The 20002-nt window shown below is 40.5% G+C and overlaps 1 protein-coding gene across 1 annotated transcript in view; it reads right to left on the reverse strand.

Annotated features, from left to right (window-relative positions):
* LOC104535763 (structural maintenance of chromosomes flexible hinge domain-containing protein 1-like) overlaps window positions 1-15932 on the reverse strand; it is a gene marked incomplete at its 3' end in the record, with an annotated part of 38145 nt that extends 22213 nt beyond the window's left edge. Inside the window, exons 1-3 of the mRNA XM_010185799.1 lie at window positions 15900-15932; window positions 10211-10286; window positions 9593-9754 (exon numbers count right to left, since the gene is read on the reverse strand). Coding sequence (XP_010184101.1) covers window positions 9593-9754; window positions 10211-10286; window positions 15900-15932 — 271 coding nt within the window. The remainder of the gene's footprint in view (window positions 1-9592; window positions 9755-10210; window positions 10287-15899) is intronic.
* Window positions 15933-20002: the final 4070 nt, after the last annotated feature.

Genomic DNA, 20002 nt, shown 5'->3' on the forward strand with positions numbered 1-20002 from the left:
CAACACTGAACCATTTAGCATTTTCCCTCAAGTTATTTTTGAAGGATAAAAACAATTCTGAGCTTCTTTGCAACTTTATTCACTGCTAACAACAGCAGCTGAGCATCGGTTATGCGATCCATACTTCTTACTCTATATCAAAGAACAATGGCACTTCATCAACACATAAAAGTGGCTACGCATGCATTTAGAGATGTTGTAAATAAGGAACATGAGCTGCAGTGCACTTACACATGCACAAAATTGCTATTTGCTCTAGGAGTCAAATCGAGTACATAATAAACAAAAGTAGACAGTTTAATATAGCTGTCTGGCATATTTAAATTACTGGTGTGTTGCAGAATTTCACAAATTACTTCACTAGTGAGAATTAGTAGCGTATCAGAAAAAAAAAATATACCAGTAATATCAACACAGAAGTGGATCTAAAAGGTATTCTGTTTGTAGTCTTGATCATTGTAGTTTCTTTAGGATTGAAGAGTTATGACCACAAGTAGTACCAGAACTTTTGGATCATATGGTTACGATGAAGTCATGCAGGCAAAAGGGACAAAGCCCAGCTAGAATTTCATCTGGCTAGTGCTGCTAAAGACAATAAAAAACATTTCTACAAATACATTAGCAACAAAAGGAGGACTAAGGAGAGTCTCCCCCCTCTAGTAGATGTGGGGAGAAGCACAGTGACCGGGGACAAGGAAAAGGCTGAGGTACTTAATGCCTTCTTTGCCTCAGTCTTTAGTAGGAAATCCAGTAGTACTCTGGGTACCCAGCCCACTGAGCATGAAGACAGGAATAGGAAGCATAATGAAGCCCCTACAATCCATGAAGAGATGGGTTAGCAACCTGCTACACCACTTAGACATACACAAGTCTATGGGGCCAGATGGGATCCACCCCAAGGTCCTGAGGGAGCTGGCAGAAGTGCTCACCAAGCCACTTTCCATCATTTACTAACAGTCCTGGCTGACTGGGGAGGTCCCAGTCAACTGGAGGCTTGCAAACGTGATGCCCATCTACAAGAAGAGCCAGAAGGAAGACCTGGGGAACTACAGACCTGTCAGTCTGACCTCAGTGGCAGGGAAGGTGATGGAGCAAATCATCCTGAGTGCCATCACACGGCACATGCAGGACAACCAAGCGATCAGGCCCAGTCAGCATGGGTTCAGGAAGGACAGGTCCTGCTTGACTAATCTTATCTCCTTTTCTGACGAGGTGACCTGCTTAGAGGATGAGGAAAAGGCTGTGGACGTCTACCTGAACTTTAGTAAGGCTTTGACATCGTTTCCCACAGCATCCTCCTGGAGAAGCTGGCTGCACATGACTTGGGCAGGCACATGTTTCACTGGGTAAAACACTGGCCAGATGGCCAGGCCCAAAGTTATGGTGAACAGAGCTGAATTCAGTTGGCAGCCAGTCACAAGTGAGAGGATGAGGAAAAGGCTGTGGACGTCTACCTGAACTTTAGTAAGGCTTTGACATCGTTTCCCACAGCATCCTCCTGGAGAAGCTGGCTGCACATGACTTGGGCAGGCACATGTTTCACTGGGTAAAACACTGGCCAGATGGCCAGGCCCAAAGTTATGGTGAACAGAGCTGAATTCAGTTGGCAGCCAGTCACAAGTGGTGTTCCCCAGGGCTCAGTACTGGGGCCACTTCTGTTTAATATAATTATCAATTACATGGATGAGGAATTGAGTGCACCCTCAGTAAGTTTGCAGATGACACTAAGTTGTGAGGGAGTGTTGATCTGCCTGAAGGTGGACAGGCTTTACAGAGGGACCTGGATAGGCAGAATCAATGGGCTGCGGCCAATTGTACAAGGTTCAACAAGGCCAAATGCTGAGTCCTGCACTTGGGTTGCAACAACCGCATGCAACGTTACAGGCTTGCAGAGGAGTGGCTGGAGAGCTCTCCGGAGGAAAAGGACCTGGGGGTGTTTATGGACAGTTGGCTGAACATGAGCCAGCAGTGTGCTCAGGTGGCCAAGAAAGCCAACATCATCTTGGCTTGTATCATAAATAGTGCGGCCAGCAGGACCAAGGAAGTGATCCTTCCCCTGTACTCAGCATTGGTGAGGCCACACCTCGAATACCGTGTTCAGTTTTGGGCCCCTCACAACAAAAAGGACATCAAGATGCTGGAGCATGTCCAGAGAAGGGCAACAAAGCCGGTGAAGGGTCTAGAGCACAAGTTTTATGAGGAGCAGCTGAGGGAGATCGGGTTGTTTAGTCTGGAGATGAGGAGGCTGAGGGGAGACCTTAGCACTGTCTACAACTACCTGAAAGGAGGTTGTAGCAAGGTGAGAGTCTGTTTCTTCTCCCTGTAGATAGTGGTAGGACAAGGGGAAATTGCCTCAAGTTGGGTCAGGGGAGGTTTAGGTTGGACATTAGGAGGAATTTCTTTACTGAAAGGTTTATCAGGCATTGGAACAGGCTCTCCATTCTTGCAGTACAGGCCCTTGCTCCAAATTTCCAGGTCTTATCTTCTTATCCCTCAAGATCTACTATGGTATTATTTGCAAAATAGTATTAGCTCCTTGTCTAGCAACACTATATATATTTAAAAAGGAAACATGAATGGATAGTAGCAAAATTCCTTGGTTTTGCAGCTGAATATCAAATAACAACATTTAGTGTGCACACCATTGCACTCAACACCTCACATCACCATGAGATGTCACAGAATTAAGAGTTTTCTTTTGTTCATTATTCTTCTGTCCCAGTAGAAGGGCTGCATGTGCTTTGATATTGTTTGCTACTTACACCCTTATGCTCAAGTACTTCTTTTTAAAATTCCTTTTAATTTTTTTTAAAGTCACCCAATGTGGTTGCTCAAGGAGCACTTCTTCAAATCAACCCAGGATGAGAGTGAAAGAAGAAACAATATGAAACAAAGCATTTGCCAATAAAAAAAATCTGACAGGTAAAATATGCAGAAAAGTCAATCAGCTAGAGATCAGAGATCTTAGATAAGATGCTAAACAGCTACTCCAGCATGGCTTCAGCACCTGTAACATGTACCTCCAAGTAAACCACAGCGCATATCACTGAAACATGACACAGGAGCTAGAGGTATGATTTTACAGTGTTTCATTTTCAGCAGAAAGAACTACTACTGTTCAGCTTGAAGATCTATCACTGTGGCACAAATACAGTGAAAAGGTATGATATCTGCCAGCTTCATACACCTGTATTCTCCTAATGAACTGCCCCTCTGTTAACAACTCTTTGCTATGCAATCAACAATCTTACTGTTGAAGATGAACAGCAGAGGGCAGAAAAAAAGCTCGGCATATAAAGAAAAGGAAAATGTAGGTTTGACACACACAACCCACTCTGATCCATCCACCAATCCTTTCTGATCTATATCTTTGTGCCTTTCTCTCTTCTACTTTACACCCCTTTGGTACTTGGTTCCTTCATTATTAAGTTCTTGAACTTGGTGAGCACTTTTAATAGTTGCCCTGGATGGCTCACAACAGCTTGATCTGCAAGGACTACCTCCTCAAAGAATAATAGTTCACTCCACTGCACAGAAACTCAGTTAAGTGGTGCAGAAGGCCAGAATCGATGAATAAGACTCCTAAGTTCAAATGCTGATGGCAAGTATGCATAAGGTTGAAGAAGGGATAAGCTACCCAAGAGGAATACAGAGACACTAATAAAGTGTTGAACAGCCAGTCAAAGGAAGTGATTCTTCCTCTCTATCCAGTCCTTTCGAGACTGCATTCTGAGTACTGTGTCCAGCTTCATGCTTCTTTGAAAAAGGCACTGAAATACTGAAGTGAGTCCAGAGGAATCCCCCAAATAATCAGAGAGCTTGAACACCAGACATGCAAGGACAGGCTACTGAGGGAACTGGGATTGTCCAGACTTAAGAAGAGAAGGTTAAGGGACACTTTATTGCTATCTTATTGCTAGGAGGATGCAAAGATGAAGCCAGACCCTTCTTGGAGGTGTACTGTGATAGTTGTGGAAGCAATGGGCAAAACTTGGAACAGGGAAAATTAATTAGACAAAGATGTATTTATTTTATAATCAAACACTGGAACAGGCTGTCAAAACAGGTTCCAGAATTTCTACTCTCTGGAGATACCCAAAACTCAACTGGACTTGTCCAGCCACCCGATCTAATTGACTTTGCTTTAAGCAGGGGTTAGATGACATGACCTCCAGAGACCCCTTCTGACCTAAATTATTCTAGGATATCATGTAATAGTTCCAAATGTCCAAGATCACCTAACAGTTCCCTGGAAAGTCCTTGGATGGCTACTGCAAGTAATTATTACCATACACAGGCCTTCATTTGCAACACTATCAGGTTCAGCTATCAATTCAATGTCATAAGGAAATGAAATAGTAATTAGCCTTCCTTTGCGAAATTCTTGAGGCAGAAGTGTCAAGCTCAATTCAAGAAACTATACATAGACAAAGAACACTTAGGCCAGTTTGCACTGCTGTACCTCAGTTTTATTCATTGTGTTCAAAAAGTAAAAAAAAGAGCCTTAATTAAGTAGAACAGAATGTACACGCCTGGAAAAATGAACTCCTGAGATCCACAGTTGGCACAGAAAATGTGAACAAAATGACAGAATCATAGAATGGTTTAGGTCAGAAGAAACCTTCATAGATCATGTAGTTCCAAACCACCTCCAATGGGCAGGGGCATCTTCAACTAGATCAGGTTACTCAAAGCCTCATCCAAACTGACCATGAAGACTTCCAATGATGGGCCATCCACAACTTCTCTTTGCAACCTGTTCCAGTTCTCACCACCCTCACAGTAAAGAATTTCTTCCTTATGTCCAATCTAAATGTAGATTCCTCCAGTTTAAAACCATTACCCTGTGTCCTGTTCCTTCTGGCCCTGATAAAGTCTCTCTCCATCTTTCTTATAAGTCCCTTTATATATTGAAAGGCTACAAAAAGATGACCCCAGAGCCTTGCCTTCTCCAGGATGAACAACCCCAACTCTCTCAGCCTCTCTTCATAGGAGAGGCAATCCAGCCCTTTGACATTTTACAGCCCTCTAACAGGTCCATGTCTGTCTTGTGCTGGGGACTGCAGAGCTGAATGCAGTACTCCAGATGGGGAGCGGAGCAGTGTGAGAATCACCTCCCTTGACCTGCTGGCCACACTACTTCTTAAGCAGCCCAGGATATGATTGGATTTCTGGGCTGCAAGAGCATATTGCCAGCTCATGACCAATTTTTGACTGATCAGTATCCCCAAGTCCTCTCTGCAGAGCTGCTCTCAGTCCAGTGAGTTCTTAGTCTTTATAAAGGGAATTGCTCTGACACAGGTGCATGACCTTGCACTTGGCCTCACTGAACTTCTTGCAGTTCACACTGGCCCACTTCTCAAGCCTGGGAAGGTTTGCATCCCTTCCTTCAGGTGTGTATCAACTGCACCACTGCAGAGTGAGAGAGAGGTCGTGGATTCTCCTTCTCTGGAAATATTCAAAACTCACCTGGATGATATCCTGTGCAACCTGCTCTAGGTGAACCTGCTTTAGCAGGGGGGCTGGTTTAGATGATCTCCAGACGTCCCCTCCAACCACTACCGTTCTCTGATTCTGTGATCTTACTGGGCACTGAGGTGAAGCTGAGTGGTCCATAGTTCCCAGAACTCTCCTTTTTAAAAATGGGTGTGATGTTTCCAGTTTTCCAGTCACTGCAGACTTTGTCTAACTGCCATGACTTTTCAAATTTGATGAAGTGACTTAGTGACTACATTTGCTAGTTCCCTCTAGACCCTTGGATGCATCTCATTGGGTCCCATAGACTTGTACATTCAGGTTCTCCAGATGGTCTTGAACTTGGTCGTCTCCTATGGTAAGTGGGACTTCATTCCTACAGTTCCTGCCTTTAGATTCAGGAACTTGAGAGATGTTGGCAGAAGGATTGCCAGTGAAAACTGAGGCCAAAGAAAATAACTGTTTAGTATTTCAGTCTTCTCCATGTCAGTTGTCACTAGATCCCTTCCTTTCATTTTTTGGGGTGTACAATTTCTTTCATCTTCCTTTTCTAATGTAGCCATAGAAACCCTTATTATTCTTCAAATCCATTGTCAAATTTAGCTCCAGCTGTGCCTTAACCTTTCTGATCCCATCACTACATTCCCAAGCAATATCCTCATATTATTCCCAAGATGTATGCCCCTGCTACCACTGCCTATCAATTTCTCTCTTGTGTTTTAGTTGGACCAGGAGGTCCTTACTCAACCATGCTAGTCTCCTGTCTTCCTAGACTGATTTCTTGCACATGAGAATCAGTAGTTCTTGTGCTCTTAGAAAAAGGCCTTAAAATAGCTGCCAGCTTTCTTCTGCTCCTTTATCCCTGAGGGCTGTTTCCTAGGGTGTCCCATCCACCACTCCTTTAAACAACTAAAAGTTCACTTTCCTAAAGTTTATAGACCTGACTATACTTTTCATCTAGCCTATATCCCTCAAAATCATGAATTCCACCAGAGCATGATCACTGCTACCAATCTTGACCTTTCCAGTAAGTCCTCTGTGTTGGTGAGCAACAGGTCCACTGTTTAAGCTTTCTCCTCTGGTTAAGCTTTCTACCACCTAGATTAGGAAGTTATCCTCAAAAGTCTTCTAGACTGCTTGCAGCATGCTGTGCTGCTTTTCCAGTGATGTCAGGGTGATTAAAGTACCCTAACATGATCTGGGCCTGCAAGAATGATGCTTCCTGTAGTTGAAGAATGAACATCATTGACATACTCAACCTGATCAAGAAGCCTGTAGTAAACACGAACCACAAGGCTTCCTTTTTTGGCTTGGTCTCTACTTTTCACTGATAAGCCTTTGACTTGTACACTGCTGCTTTTCAGCTCTGTGCAGTCAATCCATTTTTTTAAGTAGATGGTGACCCCCAACATTTCCTTCCTTGTCTATCCCTCCTGAACTGTTTATACCCATCAATTGCAGTACTCCAATCATGTGAGTTATCCCATCAAGCTTCAGTGATAGTGATTAGATACTTAGGACAGTACTTTCCAGCTCCTCCTGTTTGTTATCTATGCTGCATGCATTGGAATAGAGACACTTCACTTGGACTAGTACTTGTTCTCTAGGGCATTCTCATACAGAAGCTGGCAGCTCATGGCTTAGACAGGTTAACACTTCCCTGGTAAAAAAACTGCCAGGACAGACGAGCACAGATAGTTGTGATGAACAAAATTAAATCCAGTTGGCAGCTGGTCACAAGCAGAGCTCCCTAGGGCTCATTTTGGGGACCAGTCTTGTTTAACATCTTTATCAATGATCTGGATGAGGGAACTGAGTGCTCCCTCAGTAAGTTTGCAGAAGACACCAAATTGGGTGGGGGTGTTGATCTGCCCAAGGGTAGGAAGGCTCTACAGAAGGACTTGGATAGGCTGGATCGATGGGCTGAGGCTAATTGTATGAGGTTTAACAAGGCTAAGTGCCATGGCACCTCGTCCACAATAACCCTGTGCAGTGCTACAACATTGGGGAAGAGTGGCTGAAGAGCTGCCAGGCAGAAAAGGACCTGGGGGAGTTGATCGACAGCCAACTGAATATGACCTAGCAGCGTGCTCAGGTGGCAAAGAAGGTCAGCAGCATCTTGGCTTGTTTCAGAAATAGTGTGGCCAGCAGGACTAGGGAAGTGATTCTTCCCCTGTACTCAGCACTGGTGAGGCCGCACCTTGAATACTGTGCTTAGTTCTGGGCCCCTCACTACAAGAAGGGAATTGAGGCACTGGAAGGCACAGGTCCAGAGAAGAGCAATGGAGCTGGTGAAGGATCTGGAGAAAAAGCCTTATGAGGAGCGCCTGAGGGAGTTGGGGTTGTTTAGTCTGGAGAAAAGGAGACTGAAGGGGGACTTTATTGCTCTCTGCAACTACCTGAAAGGAGGTTGTAGAGAGGTGGGTGTTGCTCTCTTCTTCCACATAACTAATGAAAGGACACAAGGAAATGGCTTCAAGTTGCACCAGGGGAGGTTTAGATTGGATGTTAGGAAAAATTTCTTTACTGAAAGAGTGGTCAAGCCTTGGAACAGGCTGCCCAGGGAGGTGATGGGGTCACCATCCCTGGAGGTGTTCAAGAGGCACATGGGTATGGCACTTCAGGACATGGTTTAGTGGGCATGGTGGTGTTAGGTTGATGGTTAGACTCTATGATCTTGGAGGTCTTTTTCAACCTTTATGATTCTTTGATTCTATGAGCACCTTTTTGGCAGAAACATTTTGGAGGGTTGGGGTAATTTCTCACTACTCCAGTAGGTGCGTTCATCCATCCTGGTGCTTGTGAGTAAACTAATGTCACAGCTTTGCAGCCCAGCCCTTAAGTTCTTCGGCTCAGAGCATAATTCACTGTCAGCCAATCTTGCCAGCAAACCTTTATGATAGGTTCCAGCATACAAAGTAGGGTCAAAAGGTAGAAAAAGCAGTAACTAGCTCAACAGATCCAAAAAGACATGGCACTTCACATCACATGCAATTAAGCTAGGGACTCAATACCACAAAATAGTGTGAATACTAAAGATGTTATATGGTTCAGAAAGTAATGGGACAAGTTAATGGAAAAAGAGCAGACCATGGACATGAACTCAAAAGTCCCCAGATCACTTCCGCTGCATCTCTGCATGGCCTTTCTGTTCTCCTAGTACTTCTCAGGTATCTGATACTGGCAGCTGATAAGAACAAAGCACAGATCTAGACAGCATGCTCTGTATGGTCTGCTAGAGCAATTCCTGTGCCCAGAGATATACATATCACTGACCAAACTATTACCGCACTTTAAGTGCAGTGCCCCCAAATCTGAAACAAAAGAGTGTCTTTGATGGGCCAAGGAAGAAATTAAATGTAGAAAGAGGGAGGAGGCCAAAATAGACTAGTACATAAAAATACAGTTGCTATTGATAGACATTGTTAAGGTTGTTTTGAAACAGAAATCATTGTGGCAATGGTATAATGCTTGGGTCTTGATGTTTGCATTTTTTTCTGTATGATTTTGAGCCTGCTGTACCTAAGGCGTACATACTTTAAAAGTAATCATAGCCCCAGACACTATTTTCAGAGAAGCTATAAACAGAAATTATTTTTTCAATGGAACAATATGAAATGCTGGTTCCATATTTAATACACTAGTTAGATAAAAAGTAAAGCAGCATCTTTTTAAAGAAATATTTTCTCTCGTTGTCAAGTTCTGTAGAACCACAGATGGTAGAACAGACAAAATTCTATGGTAGCTCATACAAAACCCATTCATTTAATTCAAATACCAAGTCTATTGCAAGTAGAGGAGAAAAAAAACTGGTAACACAAATGCTGACCTGTCTAGGTGACATCCACAAGATTATTATCAAGACTAAAGTAATTTTACTTCTAAAATAGTCAAAGTTTTTAAAGAAGTATTTGAGAAGGTACCTCTGTAAATCTGGATTTTTACACAGCCATTTTGAGTCATTTATGAAAGAAAAATTTGTATGAAGAACATAGGTAATTGTTACTTTACAGTTAAGAATATATTTTTTCACCAGCTGTAATGACAAGTTAAATTGCTCATAATCACATACTCATACAAACATCACTTACACAAGATTATTTTGGCAAGTACTTACGCAAAGGATTTTGGCCTTCGCTGGCATAGTATTCATACATGCCACTTTTGACAAGTGTGTCGTAGTGGGGCAGGAAGTCAATTCGCTCCTTGGTTGCCGAAAGCAGTATTTGATCAACTGACTGTAGTAGATACAAAGTAACTCCATCTTGAACAAGTTCGCCTGCAGTGAAGATGAAATATGGAGTATATTGAAGAGCACTGCATCAGGCAACTTCTGCTCTCAAAACCAGATCAGGTTTAGCCTTAATCTCCGTATTTTCTTAGGCACTGACTGCTCAACAACCCAGCGACAATATTTAATTTAAAATCTTTTCACGTTTCCAAATCAGTAATGAAAGTTTTTGCAGGTGATAGCTATTTACATGCCATTTTTTCCTATCATTTACAGAACTTATGATGGAAGGTAAAAAATTACCTTGTATAACTGTCATCATACTAACAAGTAGTTGTTAAAAACTTGTTTGTGAAAGCCAATTTTGTAACAATTATTGGCAAACTATTATAGGATTTATACTTCCAGTTAACTATTGCATGTCACAATATAAACAATCACCATACAGTCTTTACAATCAATATAAGAAATGGGTGTATTCATTTTGCCATCTAAGATACTTACTGAACTTGTCTTCTGTAACTTCCTTCCTGTTTGTTGTGGTGATAACAAAGTTTTCATCAGTAGCTATGCCAAATGCCTACAAGAATTGGAGGTTATTCAGTTATGATAACTAAGTACTCCATAAAATACTCAGAAAAAAAAAGAAAGAAAAAGAAAATAGCAGTCAGTCTGTTCACTTCCCCACAAACTAATGAGAAGTGAAGAAATATTTTTCCCTCTATTATCTCAGAACATAGTTTAATTCCAGAACTTAACTTCATTTGACTTCGTTTGATTTTTCAACGTAGCCAAAGCTGTTTGTACTAGAGTAGCTCAGGTTTTTTTACCTGCTTAAAATATGCTCCGGTGAGCAAAAGGAATTTTAAGGAGGCACAGCTGTCTTATGAGTAACCCCCTTGAGAGCTGAAGAATGAGACTGAAGAGCTCTACTTCAGCCTGCACAACTATAGGGGTAGTCACAATCTAGACCGTGTCCCGTATTTAACTGCACTCTTTTGAGACTTTAAACCAGTCAAATATTTGTTAATGTTGGATACACATTAAAGTCTTTGTTCTTCAATTATATCTTTTTGGGAAAAAAAAATTACTTCTTTTAGAAAATTCTTTAACATTAAAACATTGAAGTATATTCTTCTGAACCTAAACAACCTTTGTCACTTTTCTGCCTCCAACTTTTGAATATTTTGTGTAGCTTTAGACTTTTTAATCCTGCTTTCTACATACATTTATTTGTCTCTACATCTGCCCTCATTTTTGTATCCTGATGTCCAACACTAATCTCTTGCTCAAAATAATGCACTAAATAATCTGTATTTTCTCCTGCCTTTCCAGGTCTCTGAAACTCAAGTAAAAGTCAACTCTGGTCCTGTTTAACTCCATGCTGTGGTTTAAAACAAGCAAGCAGGTAAACACCACACAGTTGTTTGCTCACTTGCCCCTTCCCCAGTGGAGCAGGGGAAAAAATTGGAAGAAAAAGGTCAGAGCACTTGTGGGTTGAGATAAAAACAGTTTAATTATTGAAATAAACTATACTAATATAAGAAAAACATCACTGATGAATTGTAATAAAGATGGGAACAATGATAATAAAGCAATCAAAGTTATATTCCACTCACACACCAGTTGCTGGCTGTGCACCAATGAAAACATGACAGTCAATGACATGGGAGGGGGTAAGCCTCAGGGACAGAGGGCAAGAACCTTCAGACAACCACAGAAGTAAGAGGGCATCCACAGCAAAGTCCCCAATTTAGAGTGAGTGTGATGTTTATGATATGGAATACTTCCTGTAGGTCACTGTGGTCACCTGCCCTGTCTGTGTTCCCTCCCAATTATTTTATATATAAAAAAAACCTAGGACAGGCAAAACCTGAAAAAAGTCCATCCTTGACTTAATGTAAACATTGCTTGGCAACAACCAAACCATCACTGGAATACTGTGTCCAGTTCTGGGCCCCTCAGTTCAAGAAGGACAGGGAACTGCTGGAGAGAGTCCAGCGTAGGGCTACAAAGATCATTAAGGGAGTGGAGCATCTCCCTTCTGAGGAGCGGCTGAGGGAGCTGGGTCTCTTTAGTTTGCAGAAGAGGAGACTGAGGGGAGACCTCATTCATGTTTATAAATATTTAAAGGGTGAGTGTCACGAGGATGGAGCCAGGCTCTTCTCGGTGACAAACAATGATAGGACAAGGGGTAATGGGCACAAGCTGGAACACAGGAGGTTCCACTGAAATTGGAGAAGAAACTTCTTCTCAGTGAGGGTGACAGAGCACTGGAACAGGCTGCCCAGAGAGGTTGTGGAGTCTCCTCCTCTGGAGACATTCAAAACCTGCCTGGACGCCTTCCTGTGCAACCTCATCTAGGTGTTCCTGCTCCGGCAGGGGGATTGGACTAGATGATCTTTTGAGGTCCCTTCCAATCCCTAACATTCTGTGATTCTGTTTTATTACACCATTCTCAGCAGAGAACCAAAACAAAGCCTCACTAGGTACTACAAAGAAAAATAACTCTATCCCAGCTAAAACTAAAAGAAAGTATCTTACCAACTTGTTTTCAATAAATTGAACGCTGAAATCCTCTCAGAAATGCAGCTCTCCTGAATAGAAAATTTATTCTATCCCAGCAAAACCAGGACATTTCATCAACCCCTTCAGTCCTGCCGTCATGACTCTGACAGGTGCTTTCTGCACTTCTAGCCAGATTCTTCTCTGAAACTCTTGCATTCCACATAGCTGCTTGTCCTCATCATTTCCCTTACCTCTTTCTTTCCATCCCTAGTATTTAGACTAACTAAAAATACTTTTAAAACACTGATTAAGGTTTCACTAGAAGTCTGTTTTCCACGCTTCAGTTGCCTTCTCCCTAGTTCTGACTACGCTACTTTCGTTGACAGATAAAAACTGTATCTTGAACAAAACTGCCAAATTTCTCATAGCACTTGGTGCAATGAAACAAATAGAGATGACGCAAAGAGACTGATGTTCAGAATTAAGAGTCTGAAGTAATTATTACTTTTTAACTCTTCTACATTCCAATCATTTCAACTTGACCTCTCACATTACACAAATTTCCACATGGCAAGCCTGTGCAGGAAAAAAAATAAATTGCTCAGAGTAAGGAAAATAAGCAATTAAAAATATGGATATTATAAAATTAATATCCTGCTGTGCCATTCGAGGTTGATAGTTAATACAGAATAACTGAACTGGTGAGTTCTACATTTGAAAGTACAGATAAGCACCTTTTCCCTCCAGGTATAATTACAGCTTCCTTGTTTTCTCTACCTCCCAAAAGCTCTTCTGCTCTCAAAATTTTATGAAGAGTGCAGTATTTACTTTAAGGTAGCAGGAAGTTAAGATGAGGTAATGCATGTACAAGACAACAGCCTACTAATGGAGCAGGGGCAGTCTTCACCTTCTGGTCCTTTCTCCTACACCATAGGTGAGCCTCAACTAAGCCAACTGCAACAGCCTCACCAGGCAGAGCTACACCTGCATTTCCTGGGTGAGCCCAGCATGACTGTATCTACTGGCAGCAGGTCCTTTCTGCTTTGCTCCAAAAGACTGTCATTTCAAGATAAGCTACTAGGTAGGTTCATGGACCAAGTTGGGCAGTCCTAACTGCAGATAAGCTGTTTTCTCTTGTCCATGCAGGAATTTAAGAGGCTGCATCTTTTGTAACCTTTGGTCAACTTAGAAAATGATTCAGTTTGAAAGCTTCACTTGTATATAAGACCTATTTGTTTTACTTCCTCCTTCCCTCTGTCCTGTACTCTTAGTTTTCACAGTCTCTGCCTCCTCCCACTATGCCAGGTAGCAGTGAGATGACTGCACAGTTGTCCCATTCTGTGGATGTGGTCTCCAGGAAGATGAGCTGGTCACCTCTGAATAAAAGAACCTACTGAGTAAACTACTTGAACAGTTGATGATGTTTCATTTGATTCTGATAAACAATGTTTGGTTAAATGCTTAATTTCTCACTAAGATTCTCACATGTGAGACACATCATGGCATCTTTTGTTGACTTGATAGAAAGTTCACTCAGGTTTCACTGCTGAGCCTGTTTCAGCCTAGCATTGTGGTCTTTTTCAAATAAGATGCATCCAACTCCTGACTTCAGAAGATTCACATGACAACCTAGCAATATGTTCAGATTATAAATCTGTTGGTTATTCTTTCATAAATTGTCCGGATGTATAGTCATGATCTAGCTTTTGATGTCATTAAAATCTTGAAGAGTACAATAGAATATGTCTCTGCATATTCACAGCGAAAGTGTGTTTGCAGATTATTGTGTTAAAACAGTTAAGCAGAAAGTTTTTACTTTTTTTGGATACAAAAGAAAAGACTTTTGGGGAAAAAAAACAGTGATAAGGCCCAAATTAATCCACAATGTAGGAGGAAAAAAAAACAAACTGTATGTTCTCTAGAAAGAGAGGTAGATGTGTGAAAAGACAAGGATTCCTAAACTATAAAGTATAGAAGATTATATAAATGAATCATATTTTTAACAGCCTGGGAAAATAACCATAGCTGTTCACTAAGAGCCATCTAAATTGCTTGCTAAGCCACACTTGGAAATGTACTGAGTATATACTGCAGGGTTTTGGTACCAATGGGCTTAAGTCTGAACTATGTGGAAAGAGGCCATGAATTGACCTGAGCCAGTCATAGCCAGTGCCAGATGGTTCTCAAACTGACAGAAACAACTCGCTGAAAAACAAAATTTCAACCAGAAGGGCACATGGTGCTTCTGTTCAAACACTGTGGGGAAGAAACAGAAGAGACAAACGAGAAGCAACACACAGAGGAGACAACACTGGAGACACATTGAAAGGAGATGCTCCATGCTAGAGCAGGCATAGCCCCAAAGGTGCTGGGGCCCATGGGGGATCTATGTTAATTTCTCCTCCCTGTCGTCCTACTTCCACAAGGCTGAGCCTGTGAACAGCTCATAAGAGCAGAAGAAAACCAGTAAAGAGCATGGAGGAGCAGTGGCAGCAGAGGGAAGCCCTCCACATGGCCCTGACATCTCACACCACCGGTTGCCTCACCAAGGGAATTTGGACTGACCAAGTGTTGTTGCACATGGGAAGAATGAGGGCAGCTTAGATTAGAAATGGGGGAAGAGAAGTGTATGATGGCAGATGAGCTTGGAGAATGGAGTGGAAAGCCATTTCCTAAGTGTTTGTTTAATTGCTCCCCAATCAATAATCAAAAGTTTGTGTTAATTTGCAATAAATTAAATTAAGAAAAATTCTATGAGTTGAGTCTGTTTTGCCCACAGCAGGCTGTCAGTCTCTATGCCTATGAAGTGATATATAAGTCAAAAAGCTTTGCTCAAATAAAAGAAATGCATTCTTTATAAACTGGAAGCTCAGCCTGGAGAACTGCCTGTTTCTCAAGATAAATAAAGCTAATAGCTCTCAATTTGTTGGCAGATGTTTATGACATTGGATTAATATAATTACCTGCTAAAAGGTAAGAGTTTGAAATAACCAAATGAATGCCAAATGCTCAAGAAGCTTTCAGCAGAGCAATTTACAGGTGTGATACATGAAAGTGTGAATGAACTGTGATCTCTCTAATCCTTAAATCTGAATAAAGCAGCAAGGTCCTATTTCTATACTTGCTTCAGTTGATTTATAAACTCAAAAAACCCTCCTCAAAACAAAACGCAAGCCCAAAAATCACAGACAACTCCTCAGCAGCTAAGAATTCTTTAAATATGCCTCAGTTTCTTTTCCCTGTCATACATTAGCACATATGTACCAAAGCAAATTTTCTTACTGTTTGATCTAAACACACACGGTGACACCTGGCTACTAAGCCAACTGGAATACTTAACATGAAGTTAACATAGACTCTGCCTCTGGATTTAACATCTACCTTGGAAAAGGTGTTCAACACCCAAATGTTCCAACTTAGTGTGTTTACCACTGCAGCTTGCAATAACATGGGTAGGCTTGAAGTGGTAAGAGAAGTAACACACTGACTGCTTTCAATGGTCCTCCAGACTATTACCATAAAATAGTAATTGCTGGTGCTAAATTTTCAAACTAAAAGAATTGAAAAGTCTCACACACGACAGATGTAAAACAATGCAAACAAAACTACAATATCGTTAGAGAAGACATTTAACCCCTTGCAACAGAAATTTTTCCAACGCAAACAGTTATTTCCTACAACATACCTTTAAAATGCTGTCTCCTCCTACAGTAATCATTCCCAGTAGGTAGATGTATGAGAATGATGTGAAGAACTGGCCTCAGAGCTCAGCAATGTAGCCAAGGGGTAACAGAGATATAACAGTCATGCAGTCACCTTCCACAAAGTGACATCTAGCCCAGAAATAATTTTCAGGGTAAAAGAACTGTACTGTCAATGAGAACCTCTTAAAGGAGACCTGAAAGGTACCAGTTAATTGTACAGAAATCTGGCAAGGGCATTTTCATAGAATCATTAAGATTGAAAGAGATCTCTAAGATCATCAAGTCCAACCATCAACCTACCACCACCATGCTCACTAAATGTCATTTCAGTGCTGTCCTATATAGCTACCCATTTTCACAAAATGTATCTACATACCTCAGCTACCTAATGTGATAAAGAAAATACAGAGTTACTTTTATCTTAATACTTTTAGTACTTTACACTGATTCAGCAGGTCCTTTGCAAGAACTTGTTTAGGAATCTAAAAAATGAACCTAAATGCCACATCCAAACTCTGAGAGCCCTGTAGCCTTCTGTAGCTTTCTGCATATAATTAACTGAATGTGCTATGCTATTTGCCAATTTATGACCTGAAAGATACTTTTTACCACTTGCTGTCCTGATTTATTTTATACGTTAAAAAGAATTATCAGTCCAAACTAAGAAAAACTTATTAGATCACAAATGGATGAAACGATAAAACACATTTAAGGAAAAGGATTTTATTCTCAAATCACAAATTCAGTAGTGCTTATGGATAGGGAGATATTTGTATCATTTCTCAATTATTCATATAACTAGATAATATTAAGGCCATTCATACAAATTAACAAATACAAAAAGTAAGATAAAACCAGATTAAGTGGAGACAAAAGCGTTGCAGGAAGAAATTGAGAATAACTGCATGTAACTCATAAGAGTGCTAATAAGATAAACTTTTCCAGTTCACTGTTGGGTCAGTAAGTCTCAACATGACAACAGCCTGCTGAGGTTGTCTAGTAGCGAGGATCTGGTACTGAGCACTCATGGAAGGACTGCAAATATGATAAATGTAATCTTCAATCAGAGTCTGAATGAACTTGCGTAATGTCAGAACACAAACGTATATAACTTTTAGACACCAATAAAAGGAGATCCAAAAGTCTCTAGAAAAGCAGTTGCATTAAAAAAAGACAGAAATTATTTCTAAGCATTACTCAGAGATCAAAGCAAAGAGTTTTATATTACAGAAATATAGGAACACTCAGTAGCCCACACCTTCTGGGCAGACAGTCACTAGAGATAATCTACAGACAAAAGCCAGCAGTGAACACTGGTGGTTCTGAAACATTTTCCAACCATCCTTTATTGACAGAGTCACCTCCATCTAAAGAAAGAAATACAGAAGACAACAACTGCAGAACTTGAAGTGCCTTGTCGTCTGTCCTACTTAAAAAATTTCACTATTTTCAGAAGTTCAATTGATGCACTTGTAAATATTTACAAGAAGATATCAATTAAAGGAGTTAAGAAGTGAACAGATAGTACAGAAACAGTAAGAGACATCTTTTCAAGATGTGCAAGATTTAACAAGTAGAAAGAAGTTGGAGACCCTAGAATTCATGCAAAGAGCATGCTGTCATTAATAGACTTATACAGAGTCTGGGCAAATACAGGAACTTTCACCAGACCTTCACAAGCCATTGTGTTTAAAAGCACAATCACAAATATGAATGACTGGAGCTATCAGCCAAAATTTTAACATCAATTCCATACAACTTCCACCATGAAAATAGTTTTTATGGCATCACTTGTTAAAGTAACAAGAATTCACCTGAAATAAGAAGTCACTTTTCAAGAGTAAAAAAAATACTTTGTCACACGTAAGAAGCTGCACCTGGATAAGGAATGCTACAAGAACGCAGATACTCTGTATTTAGCTGTATCATCAGCACTCAAATTTGAGCAAGAACCACACAGCTTTCCAAATCAGTCAACACACAGTAAGGAAGTAGCTTGGTGCACAATGGTATACAAACTGCTTCCTTGTTCCCACTGAAATGTCAGTAACAAAGATGCTATACACAAGCATTTCACTAAAGCCTGAAATACAATGTAACAGTTTTGGAAAAAACTGACAATATTGTTCCATCTTATACATTCCTTATGATAGCTCCAACATTTTATTTAAAAATCAAGTAAAATCTTGTTGATGCATGGCATGTTTAAAATAGACCTGTTTTCAGCTTCTGATTACACAGACTCTTAAAAAAAGTAAGTTAGCATAGATTTTAATGATACAAAAATAAAATCACTGCAAGATGGATTGATTTAAGCATTAAGAATGGAAGTACTTATACTGAGCAAATTTATCACAACAGTAGCTTAGTAAGTAATTCAAATACCTCTTAAACACATTTAAGAGTAACCCTCTGGTTATAAAAACAGCAGAAGTTGCCAATATTTTTTCACTGATCACAAATAATTTCATTATATATTATTTATTAGGCATTGGAAAGCAAATTTTAACAAAAAAAAAGAGAGCTATACTTATTTCTTGAGTTTCCACCACTGCTGTGCTTATTCTCCATATTCTCTCTTAATGACAATCTTTTTTTGCCTCTTAGCTTACTGATACACTGGAATTTATTTTGGTGGATTGGCAAAATAATCTGTTTAAATTGTAGGCAAACTGTTAGCATACAATGGAAAGCTCAGCAAAAGATGCGACAAAAGATAAAAAGCAAAATATTTTGTTTGATTGCGTAAGTTGCAACTTTCAAGATGCCAGAAATTCAGCATTTTGGAGTACAACACCTGGAGAAACACAATATGCAAAACTCCTAGAGGCACCGAGATGCCAGAAAGCTCTACCAGAAGCGTAATGAGAAACTCATACACTGTTGATGTAGGAGACATCAGGCATCAAACCTCCTGGTCCTCAGCCAGTCCAGTTTTCAGTATGCCAGCATTTACTGGTCATGTCAAACTATCTGTCTTAGCACACTTTCAGAGTTAAATATCCCATATGTAAGATAATGAAAGCTCCAAGGTGCAGAGTCACCACATTGAAATTAACTATGACAGAGGCACCTCTGACTGAACTCAGAGACAGTTAACATGTTATTGGAGAAGGCCTTTCTCTAAGGGAATGATCATTTGCGGTTCTTGCTGCACAAGTTTACAAGGGCACTGACTACTGTCCTGATGTTAACATGGTAAGAAACCATACTTGAAAATTTTACTTTCACAGGCACCAAATCCAAACACACCAAGTTCTGCTTTGCACTGAAAGACTTTTCAAATGCTGTGTTGCACATTTGAGTGGTCTGCCTAATGGCACTAAAGTACCAACTTCACAATGTCAATACATTTTTGATACAGTAAATACAATCCTGTTTGTACCCAAGATTTGTCACATCTTGTGACGATGGCTTATTTCTGTGTAAGACTGCAAATATGCCACAAGCTCTGTGAACTACTGAATACTGTGAGGACGCATGGAAACAGAAGTCACTGGAGTGTGCAGCATGTATTTAAAAAAAAAAAAGGCACAAAGAGACTCCCTTCTCTGTAACAAGTTGCAAATTAGTGTTAAACTCAGCCCATCAATTAACTACAAAAGCTAAGAAAAAAGATGGGTTAATCATCAACATATTTGCCCTGACTACTGAAAATATGAAGTATCCTTGAAATTCATCTGCTCAGTACAGTTGAGATGAGAACCTTTAAGACAACTCTGGGAGGAAATCACGTAATACGAGATACGAGCCTTATAATGATGCTCCATTACAGAGGATGTTGGTTCTTAGAAGGCCATGAACCCACCCACTGCCTAACTTCTCACAATGTTACACTGTATAAAGCGTACTCATTTCTTTATTCCATTAGATTACTTGTTTCTTTCAGTCTTTGAACTTTAGGGGCCCTTACCAGACCAAGGGATGTACTAACACTCCACAGCCAAGTTACTGCTCAGTAGTAGCACCTTAAGTACAGATTCAGTACCTCTATCAGAGTATGAAAATGCTATTTTGAGCACTTAAGTAGAACCATGGATGGAGGAGGCAGTCATATGTGACAGCTATTTCTGCTGAGGTTGAT

Source organism: Mesitornis unicolor, unplaced genomic scaffold, assembly GCF_000695765.1.
Source record: "Mesitornis unicolor isolate BGI_N332 unplaced genomic scaffold, ASM69576v1 scaffold806, whole genome shotgun sequence".
In the NCBI taxonomy this organism is placed as follows: domain Eukaryota; kingdom Metazoa; phylum Chordata; class Aves; order Mesitornithiformes; family Mesitornithidae; genus Mesitornis; species Mesitornis unicolor.